We start from the raw sequence: 18,206 nt of genomic DNA, 5'->3' as shown, positions 1-18,206 counted from the left end.
CTAAAATTTATATGGAACCATTAAAGATACCGAATAGCCACGGCAATCTTGAGAAATAAGAACAAAGTGGGAGGTATCACGTTACCTGACATCAAATCATAGAAAGCAATAGTAATCAAAACAGCGTGGTATTGGCATAAAAACAGACACATGGATCAGTGGAACAGAATAGAGAGCCCAGAAATACAACCATGCCTATATGGTCATTTAATCTATGACAATGGAAGCAAGAATTTGCACTGGGGTAAAGACAGTCTATTTAATAAATGGTGCTGGGAAAACTGGACAGATACATGCAAAAAAAAAAGAAACTGGACCACCTTCTTATGCCATATACAAGAACAAATTCAAACTGGACTTAAATATAAGACCCCAAACCATAAAACTCCTAGAAGAAAATATAGGAAGTAAATTTGCAGACATTACCCTTAGTAATATTTTTACTGATATATACCCCCCTGGGCAAGGGAAGCAAAAGAAAAAATAAACGTGTGGGACTACATCAAACTAAAAAGTTTTTTCACAGCAAAGGAAACCATCAATGAAACAAAAAGGCAGCCTACTGAATGGGAGAAGATATTTGTCAATGACACATCTGATAAGGGGTTAATATCCAAAATTTATTAAAAAAATTCATACAACTCAACACCAAAAAAACCAAACAACCCAATTAAAAAATGGGCAGAGGACATGAAGAGACATTTCTCTAAAGAAGACATACAGATGGCCAACAGACATGAAAAAATGCTCAACATCAGTAATCATTAGAGAAATGTAAATAAAAACCACAATGAGATACCACCTCACTCCTGTCAGAATGGCCATCATCAATAAATCAACAAACAACAAGTGCTGGCGAGGATGTGGAGAAAAGGGAACCTTCGTACACTGTTGGTGGGATTGCAGATTGGTGCAGCCACTATGGAAAACAGTATGGAAATACCTCAAAAAATTGAAAATGGAACTACTTTATGACCCAGCAGTTCCACTCCTGAGTATTTATCCAAAAGAATCCAAAACACTAATTCGAAAAAATATATACACACCTATGTTTACTGCAGTGCTATTCACAATAGCCAAGATATGAAAACAACTGAAATGCCCATTGATAGACAATTGGATGAAGAAACTGTGGTACATGTATACAATGGAGTATTATTCGGCCATAAAAAAGGACGAAATCTTACCATTTGCAACAACATGGATGGACCTAGAGAATATTATGCAAAGTGAAATAGACTGAGAAAGACAAATACTATATGATCTAACTTATATATGGAATCTAAAGAACAGAATAAATGAGCAAATTAAACAGAAAGACTCAGAGATACAGAGAATAAACTGATGGTTGCTGTTAGGTTGGTGCAAAAGTAACTGTGGTTTTTGCAGTTATTTTTAACCTTTTAAACTGCAGTTATTTTTGCACCAACCTAATAGATGGGAAGGGGGTGGGGATGGGGGAAAAGGTTGAAGGGATTAGAAAGTACAAATTAGTAGTCATGATACAGTCATGGCGATATGAAATACAGTACGGGGAATATAATAAATAATGTTGTAAAGCTCATGTAGGGTGCCAGATGGGCACTGGACTTATTGGGGATCACTTCATAGACTGTAGGTGCCTGACCACTGTGCTATACACCTGAAGCTGAAATAGAATAATATTGAATGTCAACTATACACACAAACATACAGCAATGGGATATGGAGTAGAGCATAGTGAAGATAGTGGTATTGTAACAGCTGTATACGATGTTAGAGGGGGTAGAAGACTGGGGGGGTTATCACTTTGTGAGGGGTGTGAATGTCTATTACATTGTTTTGTATACCTGAAACTAATTAAAAATTAAAAATAAATTAAAAAGTTAAATGTACTATATGACAAGCAGTCCCACTTCAGTGTGTTTACCTAAGTGAATTGAAAATGTATGGCTATGCAAAAATCTGTACATGAATGTTTACAGCAATTTTATGCATAAACCTTCAAAGCAAGAGCAATCAAAATTACTGATTCCCATCTACTTGAAAATGGTATATTAATTCAAGTTGCTTTGCTTCCAGAAGATAGTAACAAGCCAAAATTCTGAAGTACAAAATACTCAAAAATCAGACACCAAAATACAGATCTGAAAATGAATGAACTGTTAGATATGTTACAGCAGTGTGGCTTTCTGATGGTAGAGAGTTAGTTAGCAAGCTATAATGCGTTTGTCTTCTAAGTCAAATATATGTATAATGTATGTTAATTTATTTTCTCTTTAGGAAACCAAGCATTTAAAATATAAAATTGGTAAATAAACACAATTCTGCTAACATTTCCTGAGTGCTTACTACGTATGAAGCACTATGCTAAGTGATTTCTATGGACTTACCTATTTATCCCTCACAACAATCCTGTAACATAGATACCATTATTTCCATTTCACAGATTAAGCAGCTTGCAAAGTGAAGCAAGAAGTAAGTAGCAGAAGTGGGAATAGAATTTGATATGTTTCAGAGTTCTTCTTAATTATTATGCTAAACTGCTTCTGAAAATATAAAAAAGTGACATATAAGATATATTTAAACAAGAAAAGTTGTTAGCATAACCTGACTAAATCAGGCAAGTGGCTAATTTTTTAGCATTTAAGTTATCTGAAAACATTTTCATAGAAGAAACAAAATTATATATTTTAAGGTCTTTTAAGTGAATATGCTACTTTTCAAATTTTACTTTCCTGAGAGTATTCAACATTCATATTTGTTTGCTACATATTCTGTACTAAAAGTCCCTTGTCTCAAAAGTGAAATTCCGGAAAATTAGTAGATGGCAGGTATTCCTAATAATTTTGCTGAAATTATTATATGATTAAGGGTTAAATTATTTAACCCCTGAATTCACTAAATTGGGATCTGTAGTTTATTTTTTGTGATATATCAGTATTCCTTTTCAATATATAAAGATTGCTCCCATGTGTTTCATTCTTTTCAGTTACCACATTATATACCATGCAGAATTATGAATGGTTATTGACCCCCAAAAATATCCTTAGAATTAAGGTTTTTCAATGTAAGCATCAATTATTTTTTACATTTATTATCTTCCTGGATATTTAAGGAACTTTTATAATTAAATTATACGTAACATTACCAGATTGCCCACTTTGAATTCTAGAGTCTGAAATCTCACCACTATCTGGTTGAAATTTAACATCAAAGCCACCATAAACCTAATCTCTGTTTCTATGAGTTTATTTCAGATTCCACATATGCATGAGATTAAACGGTATGTCTTCTTTTGTCTGAATTATTTCACTTAGCATAATACCCTCTAGGTCCATATATGTCACAAAGGGCAGGCTTTCCTTCTTTTTATGGGTGAGTAGTATTCCATTGTACACATATGTCTCAATTTCTTTATCCATTCAACTCTCTATGGATACTTAGGTTGTTTCCCTATTTTTTTTTTCCTTAGGAACAAAATTACCCATCTAATACATTAAAGTATATGGGACAGGGGGTACAGAAAAAAATCACTATCTTCAATCAGGAATCAAATATTATGTATTAATTTTTTTTATAATCTACTAAGTATACTTTATAATTAAAATAAGGTCAGAAGTTTGGCCGAAATGTAGGTTAGAATTTCTGAACTTTTGACCGAGATGTTATAGTAACATGCTTTCATGAACTGTCTTTCCATTCTGAAATATTGCAGAGAAATATGGAATAAGTAAACAAAAAGAAAAATATAACCAGTCAAAATGGAAATATAACCATTTCAAGTATAAGAAACAGAAATGAAGCATGATACTGTGACTGAGCCTAAAACCAGAATTCGTCAAAGAAACCCACTAGGCGACAGCAGCCTGGGGAAGTAAAAGGGACTGCAAGTTCTCCGTCCTCCAGGAACAGGACTCACTGTCTCCAACTAGGGGCTGGAGCGGGGCTCTCCCTATGAAGTACTGAAAGAAAGAACAAAAAGCGCTGTAGACCACCGTCTAGGGCGATGGCTTTTAAGAAGCATCAACAAGGACACAAAGCCAACCTCAAGGGAGACAGGAATTGAACCAAAAAAGATCATGACTCGGTGACTTAATCTACAGAATTGATAGTATCACTTTGGAGTAGGAACTGCGTATCTTCATTATAGCCGCCATTGGAGACCACACTGAGGGTGAAGAGTGTGGAGGTAACAGTAGCAATTAGAGCAGGGAGAACAAAGAGGTACAAAAGGTGATGGGCATCCAAAAAGGCAAGTGGATAAAAAAGATAAACTCATAATGCTCACAAAGAAAGCAGCAAACTCAACAATCAGAATATGTATTCATATCCAAATGACAGTAATTTATAAAACTGCCAAAGAATTTAAAGGAAATGTATTAGTGATGTTCAGAGAAATGAAAGAAGGCATAAAATTGATTTAAAAAGAAGTTATTTAATAAGCAAAGGTAGAAATCAAATAAAACAGTACAGAACAAGAGAAATCGTCTTCATTGGGACTTCCACTGCCAAATGAAATGTAGTAGGTGCCAGCAGGCTAAAACTCCCACTGCAACAACTAGAAAAAATGGATAAATCACAAAATTTATATTTTTAAAGACATAAGAGGGTTGCTGAAGCAAGAGAACAAGATGAATTAGAATTACAGAGGGTGGGTGTTCTTCCAAAATAAGCAAAAAAAAAAAAAAAAAAAGCACCTGCTGCTTTCTTCTCAGAAGTCATTTGCTGATTTGAGAGGCACATGCTGATTTTAGGTATGGACTGAGAATCAGGCTTGGCCTACCCTGGGGGTGTGTGTGTGTGTGTGTGTGTGTGTGTGTGTGTGTAGGGTCCCAAACAAGAGGTTGCTTTTCCATAAGGTACATTTGCTAAATTCCAGCTGTGTTTTTAAATGCTGGGGAACTAGGCCAAGTGAGTCTAAAATCCAGCATGAGGTCTCCCATCTGTAAGTTGGAGACAAAATTCTGCTAAAGTAAGGGTGCTTGCTTCAAACACAAAAGGCATCACCTTCAAGAGCTTGGTTAGAGAATTTGAAGCTACAAAGGGCAGGAAGTAATGAGCTAAATATAAATATTTGTTGGGGAAGAAACAAATTATCAACAGTCTTTTTGGAACTCTCCATTAAAAGCTTAGAAGAACTACACCAAAATAATAGAAATAAAGCGACAGTCTTACCAAGACTACAAAGGAGCCACCGGCCCAGCTTGATCCCTAATTGCCTCAGCTCCTCACCGTATCTGCCCAATCGAGGAAAGGAAAAACCTTCTCTGATGAAAGACATTATCTGCAACTCTGCAATCATTTACACACTGTCTGACATACAGTCAAAAATTATTAGACAGAAAAAAGGCAGGAAAAAAATCAGATAACAACACCCACTTCTCACTACCTCCATCCACCACATCACCCAGGTCCAAGCACCAAGTCTCTCACCTGGATTGCTGCGCTAGCCACTTCCTGGTTTCCTTGCTTCCACCTTCACCATTACAAGTCTCAACACAAACCTTGAAAATCGTAAGTCAGGTGGTGCTACTATTTAAAAGACAATGGCTGCCAGTGTTCTCAAAGTGAAAATGAAAATGCATGTCCTTAAGAAAAACCTCCAAGTCCACACATTGTCCGGCTCCTCATTACTTCCCGCCCTGACTCCTACTACTCACCCCCTTGGTCACTGTTAAAGCCACACAGGCTCCCCCTTGTTTTTCGTGGCTAATACTGTCCACTTCCACTGCAGGCCTGGAATGCTCGTTGGAGACTTCCTGCGGAGCACCCTAATGTCCTCTATATAAATAGCAACCGCTCTGCCCTGACCTACCCAGCACCGCACACCTGTCCCCCTTACTCTGCTTTGATTTTCCACATAGCACTTACTGCCAGGTGATATGCTACATAGTGTCTTCCTAACTGGGTTTTTCTACCAACCACCCAACCCAACCTTCAAAATGTAAGTTCAATAAACACAGATGACATTTGCCACTTTTCTTTACTAATATATCCCAGTATTAGGAATGACACCTGCTGCACTCCTTGTATCCAATGTATACGAGTATTTAATAAATCAATGAATGAGTGAATAAACCAGAGTGGGAGAGAGAACTCAGAAATACATGCGTGTATGTGCACATGTGTATGCACTCTCACCGTGTGTTTCTCACTGTGGTCGTATTACTAATGTGTGTGTCTCTCACTGTGGTCGTATTACTAATCAATAGTGAAAGATGAGCCATTTAACTAATGGTGCTAGAACAATCAGGTAGAAAACACAGTTTTAAATATTAATACCCAAAAAGGCCAAATCATAAAGGAAATCATACAGAATATTGATATATTTAACTGTATTCATTTTTCACATTTCAAAACAAATTCACAAGCAAAATGACAAGTCACAGAATCAGAGAAATTTAAAATAAGAAGATACCATTTTGCATTCATTTTACAAAACGGCAGATCATGGAAATCCAAGCACATGCTACTACAAGAGTATAAGCTGATAGAATTTTAAAGGGTAGTTTGGTTCTGTTTCAGCGTTGAAGATGAATATGCATACCCCGTGATCCAAAATCTCACTTCTAAGTATGTAACTTGAAATCACTCTTCATTACACCTCGACTATGACCAGAGGGAACCAAAACAGGTTCTTAGCAACACTGTTGTGAAGTTAAAATGCTGAATACATCTTACATGAGTATCAACATAACAACAACAAAGGAATTATAGCATAAAGAATGACTATATAATGTATAGTAAAGAGAATCACGTAGATCCACAAATAACATGGATAAACATAAAAAAAAAATGTTACTCAGAAAATGTTGCAGGATAGTGCTAGCCATATAGTAATACCATTCATACAGAACAGTGGTTTTCAAAGTGTGTTCCAGGGATCCCTGGGAGTGTCCAATACTCTGGACCCTTTCAGGGTCACAATAAAACTAAGAGGTTATTTGTCTTTTTCACTCTTGTTCTCTCTCAAGAATATAGTGGAGTTTTCCAGGGCTGCATGCAGAAGCAGATACCATAATCCATCTGTCTTTTATTAAAGCTAATATTAAAAAGGGTTGCAAAACATGTAAAACAATGCCACTCTTAAGTGTTTCATTGTTGTTGTTTTGGACAATACAGTTATTCTTTCATTAAAATTTTACTTATGCTAACATATAATTGGTTTATTAAATATATTAATACATATTTTTAAATTTATCAGTTTGAATTTCAAGTAAGCAAATATTGATAGATACAACTCACATAAACAAAAGTTCTTTGAGGTCCTAAATAATTTTTAAGAGTGCAAATAAGACTTACAATAAAAAAGTTTGAGAACGCTGATAGGGAATTAAAAAATGTACAAAAATGGAGCACATCACAATTACGTGTGTAAACATATGTGTCTCCCTATGCAGTCAAACTGCACATACTTGAGCACATCACAAGTATGTGTGTAAACATACGTGTCTCCCTATGTAGTCAAACTGCATACACCAAACAATATAGATATAAATTCATAGGAGGGGTCACCTATGGGATGTGAATAGGTCAGAATTAGGAAGAAATACCTAGGGGGCTTCCAATGTGGATTCTTCTTTAAAACAAAACAGAAAAGCCAGATTTAAAGCAAATGTGGCAAAATGAGTAGGTAGGTACGTGTGCGATTGTTTTCCTATTTTATTTCCTTTCCTGTATAACTGAAACACTTTGGGAGTAGGGTAGATCTAATCTATCATATCCTCCACAGATTTTCTTTTCTACAAGCATCTCTTCCCCTTTGGTGCCATTGGTTTTTCCATTTCAAATCCTGTGAAGTCCATGGGTTTGCAAACTGCTTCTGTCTCTAAAGTAGCAATTTAACAAACATGTTAAAGGAGATTTAAGCTACAAAAGTATTTTCTCCTTTGGAAGTGAATATGAATTTTAACTAATAAAACACAAATTGTCAATCTGACAAATTGTTTTAAATTAAAATAGTCATAGATTAATTCAAGAAAGAGTTACTGAGTACTATACTCGAAGCCCTAGAGATACAAAGGGCACAAGACAGGCAAGTACTGTGCTCATTTCAGTAAGCAGGCAGGAAGTCAAAGAAAACAAATGCAAAGCATGATTCCAGATCATGAAAGACACCGAAAATTAATAAATAAAGAAAACAAAATGAGATGATGTGATTTAAGAAAATGACCGGGTGGGGAGACTTCTAAAGACTCAGAGGAGGTGACAGTAAAGCTGCTACATCTAAGTGATACTAGAGCCAGTAGCCACACAAAAACCTGCTGGCCAGAACTTGACCTGTTTCAGAATATAATAAGGGCAGTGAAGGTGGAGAGCAGTGAAGGAGGATGAAAGCAGTGCAAGCTGAGATCAAAGGCTAGGCAGGTGCTGGACAACGCAAGCTTTGATTTTATGCTAAAGGTAGCGGGAAGCCATGGGCAGGTTCCAAGCTTGGAGAATAACATGATCTGGTACTTCAGCTGCTTTGGGACGAGGCACAACGGTCCTGACAAGACGAGGGAGACGGCCACTGGAGGAGTCTAGGCACGAAGTACTGGTAGTGGCAATGGAGATGGAGAAAAGTGGAGGTACAGCAGCTGATGGATTGAGTGCAAGGGATGAGTGGATTTGAGGAATCAATGAGGGTTCCTAGACTTTTGATGAACATTAATGGTTTTCTATTTGAAATATCATTTCCTTAGTTTTTGTATTATTAGCTATTTCCATAAAACCCACTGTCTTAAAATAATCCTTGATGCTTTCTCCTGTGTCTGTGCTTGTTGACCTGCTCTAGCCTTGGAGTCAAGCTGCTGCAGGTGGGGTCTGGTCTGCTGCACATCTCTGTCTCCCTCCTTGGACCAACAAGCTACAGAACACGTCCTTCTCATGCTGATGGCGGACACAGAGATGACAAAGCCCGACCTTTCGTGGGCATTTTAAGCCTCTGTTTGGATCACGTCTGCTAGCATCCCACTGGCCAAAGCAAATCACGTGGCTGAGCCAAAATCAGAAGGCAAAGTATACTTCTCATCTAATAGAAGGACCAGCAACATCAGATGGCGGAGACCAAGGATGTCTGGAGAGATGAAGAACAAACGCAGGTACTTCAATCCACCAGTTTCGATGTCTTCAAATCATGAGTCATAATTGTAAAAGGTCACCAGTTTCTGGAAAGCTCCAAATCATTTTTCAAGATAACCACAGGCAACACATAATTAGTTCTCTTAATTAATACTTATTTTTATTAAGCAATTACATGAACATATTCAAATTCTATTTTATTACCAAAGGCTGTATTTAGCTGTACATGTGTATAGTAGGAAAAAAATTAACATTAAGGACAATTTCTGAGATAGGATAATATGAAAGAGAGAAATTGGTGTGAAATTTAAGAATTATATGTGGTACGGTCAAAGACATCACAAGGTCAACTAGAGAGACCTAACGATAGGCCACCAATCAGAATGCATTTCAAACATATTTTGAAGGGCAGAAAAATAAGCACTTACTTTACTTCATAAAATAAAATCATTTTACTGCATAGAAACCATTTTACTTCATAAGACCAAACCTTGCTTCCATTGTGTTTAGTTCTTTTTCTGGAGTTTCTCCTGCTCTTTCATTTGGGACACATTTGTTTCCTTATTGTGTTTCCTGCCGCCCTGTATTTGTTTCTGTGTTATTAGGTAGATCTGCTATGTCTCCTAGTCTTGGCAGGGTGGCCTTAGGTAGTAGATGCCCTGTAGGGCCCTGGCAGTTTTCTCTAGCCACCTGCTCCAGGTGCTCCAGGACTGTCCCTTGTGTCGGTTTTATGTGCGCTCCTTTTATAGTTGAGCCTTGACTGCTACTGGCATGTCAGTAGGTGGGACTGACCATCAGGCTGAGTGGCTGTGGGGTTTGGCCACATCCACAGCTTATAGGCTGCTGTGCAGGGGGCTTACCCCAGAGTGGGATTTGCCCCCGTGGGCTCTGGTGCTTATTGAGACTGCCCTTTGTATATGCTGCTTGAGGGGCTAATTGGGCAGTGTTCTGCTGTGGTCTGAAGCCAACCTCCAGGCATATTGGTTCTCGGGTCTCTTGGGAGGGTCTCCAGTGCCGGCCCAGTTCACCCACTGCCTGTGACCAGCTGGGGACTACGTAGTAGGAGCTACAAAGCAATCTCCAGTTGTTTGCTGCCTGTGCTAAACCTGGAGGCATGTGGGAGAGGCCATGCTGTGAACTGAGGACGTCTGCCACCAGTACCAGGCCTGGGGTAGCTCCGCAAAAAGCCAGGACACCCTGAGTCCTGTTGCCACATGTCAGCTCCCTTAAGGTTCAGCCGCTGACAAAGCCTCATGTGGTATGCAAGTGGCGTGAGGCAGGGTCTCAGGGAATCACTAGAGTGGGAAGAGTTGTGGTCACCAGGTCAATGTAGATTCTGCTTTGGTGCCAGTGCTGAGCCTGGAATTGACTCAGCAAAAGTCTCAGAGCACACAGAAGCCAGTCTTTGCCTGCCTGGGGCGCATGGACTCGGATAGTTTTTCAGGAAAGAGTGCAAGGCGTGCGAGGCTGTCTGTTTATGGATGAAGTGTCTTTGGCATTGGGGGAGTTGGGTGGAACCGGGTCCCCGTGAGTCAGCATGGTGGAACAAATGGAGCTCACTGGGCCAATCAGATTCAGATTTAGCCATAAATGTAGGGGGAGGGCTTAACATATTAAAAATGGTAGCCAGCTGCATGGGAAAGACCCCTTACAAGGAAAATGGCAACTGTCTTCGAGGCCCCCGCCAGAGGCCACACCTCGTCATTCCCTGTATGCCTCTGACGGCCCCCTCACCCCGAGTCACCGTTCCTCCGCCCAAGGTGAGTGCCTGTGAGTGAGTCTGTGTGCCAACCGTTTAAAGAGGACGTCTGGGTTTCTCGCTGCTTCTTGTCCCGCTGGGATGGTTGGAACCTCCACTGTTTTTCACAGCCAGATGTGGGGGATCCTCTTCCTGGCACTGCCTGGAGTAGGGCTGGGGCCCTTTGCTCCTTTGGGGGGAGCCTGTGTAGTCAAGGTATCCCTCCAAAATTTCATCTGCCACATGGAGGTTTCGGACCAGGCCGTTTCGTGTCTCTGCCCCTGCCAGTCTCAACATGGCTTCTTCTTTACATCCTTAGTTGTAAAACTTCTGTTCAGCCAGACTTCAGATGGTTTTCCAGATTTCTTGTTCTATAAGTTAGTTGTAATTTTAATATGTTCATGGAAGGAAGCAGGTATAGTGTTTATCTACTCTGCCATCTTGGTCTCCCTATTAGACCTCCTAAAGACACTTTCACAAGATCTTTAATCTGACAATATTTAATGGATAATAAGTTATCTTAAATAGTATGTTATACAAGACAGATAACGGAAAGGGAATATTTTGCCTTGAAAATACTCCATAACTGAGGGTTAGAAGGAAGCACCATTTCCTGTCCCCTTCTGTTTCTCGTCCCTTTGTTGAGTTTGCCAAAAAGACGTGGGAGTCAGCTGAGACAGAAGATAGGCATCTGGCCACTTAAAACTATCTGGACCAATGCCATTTTCATACATGCTAAGAAGGAGACAGCAGATTAATAAATTAATAATCACTACACCAGTTTGGTCTGCATTTAAAACTGACCTAAATGATATAACATTTCAATTTCCTTTCTTATGCAAGAGCTTCACCTGTCCTTCAGTTAGATTCAAAAATATTCTAGATAGGTAAGTAACATTATTCAGTTATTCAAATGATAATCATTAAGCACTTACTATATGAAAAGTGCTGTTCAACGCACAATGGTAAATACAAAAAATTAATCAACAATCGTCATGAAGAAATATTTTTAAGGGCAGAAAAATCAGTATTTACTTAATAAGTATTTATCTAATAGCAGAGATAACAGGAGATATATGCATCACTACAAAAGAAGCAACAAATCTAAAGAGATACAAGTGAAGAACTATAAATGTTCAAGGAGAAGGAGATAAATAGAAGATACTACCATTCAGATTCCTATTTAACATAATAATCAAATGTCAGAGTTTGGACTTTCACTTTCCAAACCTAACGAGCCATTGTTACCTTTCACCATTAATACAACTTTTTGTTAAACTCTAATAAAAGTTTAGAATCTTTCATCCTTAATTCATCAAAATTTTATTCCATTTACACTTAATTTGTGGTGCCCCAAAAGATATTTAATGAACTATCAACATTAAATAGAACAGAATCTTTTTACTCAACATGGGGAAAACTGACATCATATATAGAAAATTCACACCTGGTCTTGCAGATTGTTAAACAGAAATAAAAGTTAGAAATGATATCTACCAGGAACAAAAGTTTGTATTTCCCAGTTCCACATCCAAAGGTTTCAAGAGCCATGATAGTAAGGTTCAGAAAGAAGTTTCTGGTGGATGAAATAACCATCTTTAGTTGTGCTTCTCAACCTGTCACAAGACCCAAAACAACTCCCCTCCCTCATTCCCTAGTTCAGGTGCCTAGATCCTTCTGTTATTATTATCTACTTAATCTCTGTCTCCCTCAAAATATTAGTTCTTTGAAAACAATCATCTTCTGCTCATGGTCCACCTATTAAATCACATCTGTCCTGCCTGAAAAATTACACTCTGATTAAAATTCTCAAAGGTGCATATTTAACAAGCTAGTCACTAATAGAACCAACAATAAAACTCAACTATCTGTCCAGACTTAGAGATCTAGATCATCTAATGCCACAGACTGCAAAAAACATTTCTTTTTAATTTTAAATTGTGTCATGTTTATATTTGACCATGGTTATATTACAGCTTCATAGTCATAGAGGAAATGTATATCTAACAAATTATCAGAAATAATTGATCCAATACCAAAATTACCTAATTTTTTAATGATTAATTACTTCAATGATAAAGAAAAAAAGTGACCCAGGCTTTTGAAATATCCAGTAGCCGATTAAGTAAGAACACCACAATGGTCCAAAAGCAGAAAGACTGTTTTCTCTACAAAGTGTAGATTGGGAATACAAAGTGATTAGCTCTTCTGTGAATCAGAAAATCAGTATCAGTGTGGTTCTTACACATAGCTCAAGTTGCATATTTCCTTTCAGTGAGTTAATAGCTAAAATTCACACAGGAAAAATATAATAAGAGAACCATCTGAGTAAAACGATCTTTTTCAGAAAAATCTATGATACTATAGAGGAAGATCTACTCAGGATCAGAATACATCAAAAATATACAGTTATCAGACATGATTTTAAATATTTAAAAATATTAGAAAGTTACATATGAATTCTAATAAAATAAATTATAATATTACATAATTTTGTTAGACTAAGTTTAACTAGTTAGACTAAGCTCTTTGTAACTAATTTTCTAAAGGGTCAATACTTCCAAATCCCTTCTGAAATTACTTATAAGAAATGAAAATTGAGCTCTTCAACTAGTGATAGTATATTCAGAAAAAGCAGAAAGTCAAGAGGAAGAGTTGTTGATGCAGAGAGACTTGAAATCTCTTAAAAAAGTGAAGTTTTATATTAAAGACTGCATGACTGATTTCATACACATTGATTACATGTTGAACACTGTCTTTCAAACCTGGTATCTCATGTTTGTGACACTGGTATTGCCTAGCAGATTTCCTCACTGATGTAGGAATAATACAATCATTTTAACCCAGATTTTGATGGCTAACAACAGCAAAAGACAGTAATAGATTTGCCCTGAGTTTTATTGGGTCACACTTACACATGAAAAAATCTGCAAGACTCCCACATCTCTCAAAGACATATCCCTTTGGCTGACTTTAATAAACCCCTCCCATGTTTGAATTCTATACCACTATTCATAATGATCATTCCAGACCACCACTCATCACATATATGGGTCATTTGAAAAGCACACTCAAACCACAACTGTGACACCACCTCCCCGCCCTACCACCACAACCCTCCAAGAACTTCCAAACTACGCTTCTTCCTTTCAAATCCTCCAAAGAATTTCAATGATTACAAAGCTGTATACGTACACATGTATTTCAAATCCCAGCTCTGCCACTTAGTAGCATGTAACCTTGGACAAGTTACTTAGGCTGTCTCTGCCTCAATTTCCTCATCTATAAAATGGGACTAATAACAGTACCTCCTTCAAAGGATTGTTATGTAGATTAAATGATTTAATATAGGTAAAGAACTCAGAACAGTGACTGACACAAAGTACTTGCTAATATTAATATTTTCAATATCACATCAAAGTTCATATGCTTCATACCATTGTATATGAGGACATCATAAGAACAAACAACTCTTCATAGCAATTCAAATCCTGCTCAAATGACTCCTAGAAACACACTCATACAGACAGACAGATACACACACACACACACACACACACACACACACACACTAACCTTCAGTGCAGATTACACGTGCATCTTTAGGAAACAAACTCCTGCCGGCTAAGAAGTACTTATTGTATAGGGGGAAAAAGTATATGGCAGGCTGATTAATTAAAGCAGCAGTTAGAGGCCAGCAGAAAATAACAGTCTGCCTCTTCCTCTTACAATGGACAGGGGGGTGATATGCAAAAAATTATTTTCAAGGAATCATGCTTTTTGTTTTAACACATTTTGAATCTGGAACCACTCTGAAAAGCAACTTAATCACTTCTTAGACCAATCCGTTTACCATGGAAAAATGCTTAACGGAGGTTAGGAAAATCATTTTTTTGTATCACTCATTAAAAGTATTAAAATGATGCCCAATTTTCATTATTTTATAAATATCTTATATTTCAAAACATCAGTCAAATTTTCATTTATTTGATAGGGGAATAAATCCCAAAACACATTAGCAGATTTTCCTTACATTTTCAATGGTAAGTGGTCTCTTTCAAAGAGAACTTATCTAAAGAAATTATAATACTAAAAACAAAAAAGATAGATTTTATGCTGAGAGTTCCTCTCATTTCGGCACCATGTGTAGTTCGCCCTTTCTGAAAATGCAGCTCAGTTTCCAGAGAGCTAATGTTCCTCTCTACCATAAGAATAAATATCCCTTACCGATTATCGGTAGTATTAGAAAAGTATATAATTAATTGGCATAAATTTGAAAAACAATGTTTTTGCTGTGCTTCAAGTTATGTTATTAAACAAGTAAAAGACATAATTTTAACCCATATCCTGTACAATACAAAGCTTAAATTTTGTTTCCTTCAGTATTCAAATAAACAGGTTCACTCACAACCACAGATTATCGCCAACTTTACAGCAGTAGTATAGGTAACCCACAAAGTTGAAAAACAAAACTAAAAAAACGTAATCTTTTGCATGGAAACTGGAACACCATGACATTCTTATCGTTACCTTTTAAACGCTTCAGCTGGGTTCCTCTCACATTCCCCAGGCTGTAAGAGGCTTTGGATTGCTGGATCCCTTAGCTTGTCCTCATATCCTTGGAGTAGTCCACTGTGGCATATCTGGGCAACGAGACCTCTGATAAACCCTCCAACACACAAAGTATCAGAGTCCTGGGCTTTGCAGAAATGAAAGGCCAGAGCCTGGCGATGTAAACCTCTCTGCAAGCTTGTAGGTGAACTTGGCCACAAGAGCTCTGTACATAGGGCTGTCTTGCCACTGCCAGGCCCTCCTACCAACAACACACCCCAGGCAGCTCCTTTACCAGAGACAACACTAGCATTATTCCCAGAGTTCATTAAAAGGGGTGGTGTGCTGACAGCACTATTGCAGCAGTTAGTTTTCTCCTGGAGGCAATGCTGAAGCTTGTGGAAAACCCACTCCCTACAGTAAAACTGCTTCCCCTGCAGTAAACTTGTTTGAGCCATTTTGCAGACTTTCTCTTCCCAAGGATTAGTCATAATAGGCTTGTTATCTTCAACATGTGCTAGAATCCGGGATACATCAACACAGGTCTTTACATCCATGAGGACGTAACTTGCATTTGAATGACAGAGTAACTAGTTATAGTAAAATTCAACAGCCGCAGAGTCCCTTTGTCAGTAGAATGTGCATGACTTTATTTGACTCTTTATTCTTGATTATCAGCAGAGAATGTATTATTAGTTTAATTGTTGAACTGGTAGAAAATTGCCTGGTACCAAAGCTCAGTAATACTTTTCCTGTATCTTGATGGGTCACATAACTCCATGGTTACAACCGGAGTTTATGTGATTGTTGATGTTTCAAGTATGCAGATGAGATAATACATCTGGAAAACTAAAAAGAAAGCCCAGTTTTTCAATTTGTACAAAATGCTTCTCCAGATTCCAAGTGTTGGTTCAGGATCTGAAAATCAGATGCAGAAAAGGTGTCCATTATTCTAAATGCCATCAAAGAGATTACATTTATACAGTAGGTAGGTTGAAGGTCAGCCACTCAAACTACTAGACCCTGCCACTTTCAGGCATACTGGCAACTGCCAGGGAGGGAACTGTTTCAGGTGGCAGAAATGACAGACCACTGTCAACACTTCTTAATTCAAAGCACTCATACAATGCATTTTTCAGAAGCTAGATTCTTAATGAACCTGTTCACAGGTTTTTCTTTGCAAGATGTCCTGGTAATCAACAATTTCCCCAAGTAACTAAAATCAAACAAAAATACCTTAGTGCAAAATACCGTATGTTAAAAGCTTATCAAAGGATACAGTATACCAGTTAATCTCAAAAATCCACATGCTTCATCTTTGGCACTTTCAAAAAGTTGGACAATCACCCCAAAATCATGATTATATTTTCCTTTCTGTATTTTCCTCCTCTATAGTTATACTTCCCACACAGCGACGTTTTCATCAAGTTACCCTAGATTTTAACATCCTCACTGTTGACGGGATAAAAAGACTAGGTGCACATACAGTGACATCCTCGAGTCAAGCCAAACAGGTCTTTCCACTAGCTTGGGAGGTAGAATAGCGTCAGCTAAGGGAGCTCTAAGTCACTCGCACAGTCCAGCCAGTCAAGACCGTGTTTCCTCAACTAGCCACACTTCTTTGTTGACAGTTCGCAAAACCTAGGGGATGATTACCAGGGGGAGGGACTGGACGGCAATGGGTTAAGACCAAAAGAGGGGAAGGGGAATGATCTCAACGAACGATAAATCCAATCACAAGTACCACGCGAACCCTGTCTTGCTCTACTCAAAAGATAAAGGTGAGGAGTGCAATCTACTACTGTGGACTGAGAAAAGGCTGCCGGGGAGAATTCCTTCCGAGGCAAAAAAGGGACAAGGAGTCGAGTGCTTCAGCGCTGGAGCGTGTTTGCCTCCAGTTCCGGCCTCTGGTTTCAGCTGATAGACAAAAGGAACTCCGGGATTCCCAGCGACAGAACCACCTCCGTTTGTGCAGCCCCGAGGAGCCACAGGGGGGCCACCGCGGAGAGGCCACGGCCAGAGGTGCAGCCTCCACACCGAGGTCTTCCCCAGCAGAGGCTGCGGACGCCTCGACACCCCGCCCCGCCCCGAGACCGGGGTGTGTCTTCTGAAGGGGGAGGGGTGCCCGACGTCCTTGCCAATCCCGGCTGAGGGGTCGCCTCCGGATCAGTGTCCGGCTCTGCGCCCCCAGCCCACGCGCCTCATCCGCCCCCGCCCGGGCCTCGGCGGAGCAAGCGGAGAAGTGGGGTCCGGGCTCCGAGCCTGGGAAGGGTTTGTGCGTGGGTCAGGTCCGCGCAGCGGCCGCAGCCCCCAAGCTTCCACCGCCGCCGCCCCTCGGTTACCTCAGCCCCAGTCGCCGCGGTGGCTGCCGCGGACTCAGCCTCAGACACTTGCTTCACTGGGACGCCGCCGTCGCCAGCGCTGCGGGGACTCCAGTTGCAGCCGCCTCCTCCTCCCGGCCTGGGGCGCGATCCCAGCTCCAGATCCTCCGCTTGGCTCCTGGCAACTGCCAGTTCCAGCTGCCCCAGCAGCCTGGGTCGTGCTCCTCCCAACCCCCACGGACCAACTGCCGCCGCCGCCGCCGCCGCCTGGGCAGTGACTGTCTCAGGCAGCCTGGGACCAGCCGGCTCAGCCCCGCCCCACTCCGCAGCCCCGCCCCACTCGCGGCCCCGCCCGCTTGCGCAGGCCCCGCCCCTGCCAGGACGGCGGGCTTTCTTTGCTGCCGGCTCCGCCCCCTTTCCGGCCCTCCCCCACAGCGCGGGCAGGCAGCACCCGTGCCTGGGCGTGTGCCCTTGCCTGGGACCCGCTGCTCGCTCTGCGGGGAGACCTTTCTGCTGGCGGCCTTGGGGCCCCTCCTTTCTCCGTGTGGGGG

The 18,206-nt window shown here is 39.9% G+C and overlaps 1 protein-coding gene across 1 annotated transcript in view; it reads right to left on the bottom strand.

Moving 5' to 3' along the window:
- Positions 1-17,940, bottom strand: part of ANKRD50 (ankyrin repeat domain containing 50) — a 33,730-nt gene extending 15,790 nt beyond the window's left edge. The window contains exons 1-2 of the mRNA XM_019741415.2: positions 17,677-17,940; positions 15,314-16,252 (exon numbers count right to left, since the gene is read on the bottom strand). Of these exons, the coding sequence (XP_019596974.2) occupies positions 15,314-15,891 (578 nt within the window). The 5' untranslated portion in view covers positions 15,892-16,252; positions 17,677-17,940. The remainder of the gene's footprint in view (positions 1-15,313; positions 16,253-17,676) is intronic.
- Between the last annotated feature and the right edge of the window lie 266 nt (positions 17,941-18,206).

Source organism: Rhinolophus sinicus, linkage group LG07 (genome assembly GCF_036562045.2).
Source record: "Rhinolophus sinicus isolate RSC01 linkage group LG07, ASM3656204v1, whole genome shotgun sequence".
Classification (NCBI taxonomy): domain Eukaryota; kingdom Metazoa; phylum Chordata; class Mammalia; order Chiroptera; family Rhinolophidae; genus Rhinolophus; species Rhinolophus sinicus.
The sequence above is the reverse complement of the archived record's forward strand: the minus strand, read 5'-3'. Positions and strand labels throughout refer to the sequence as shown.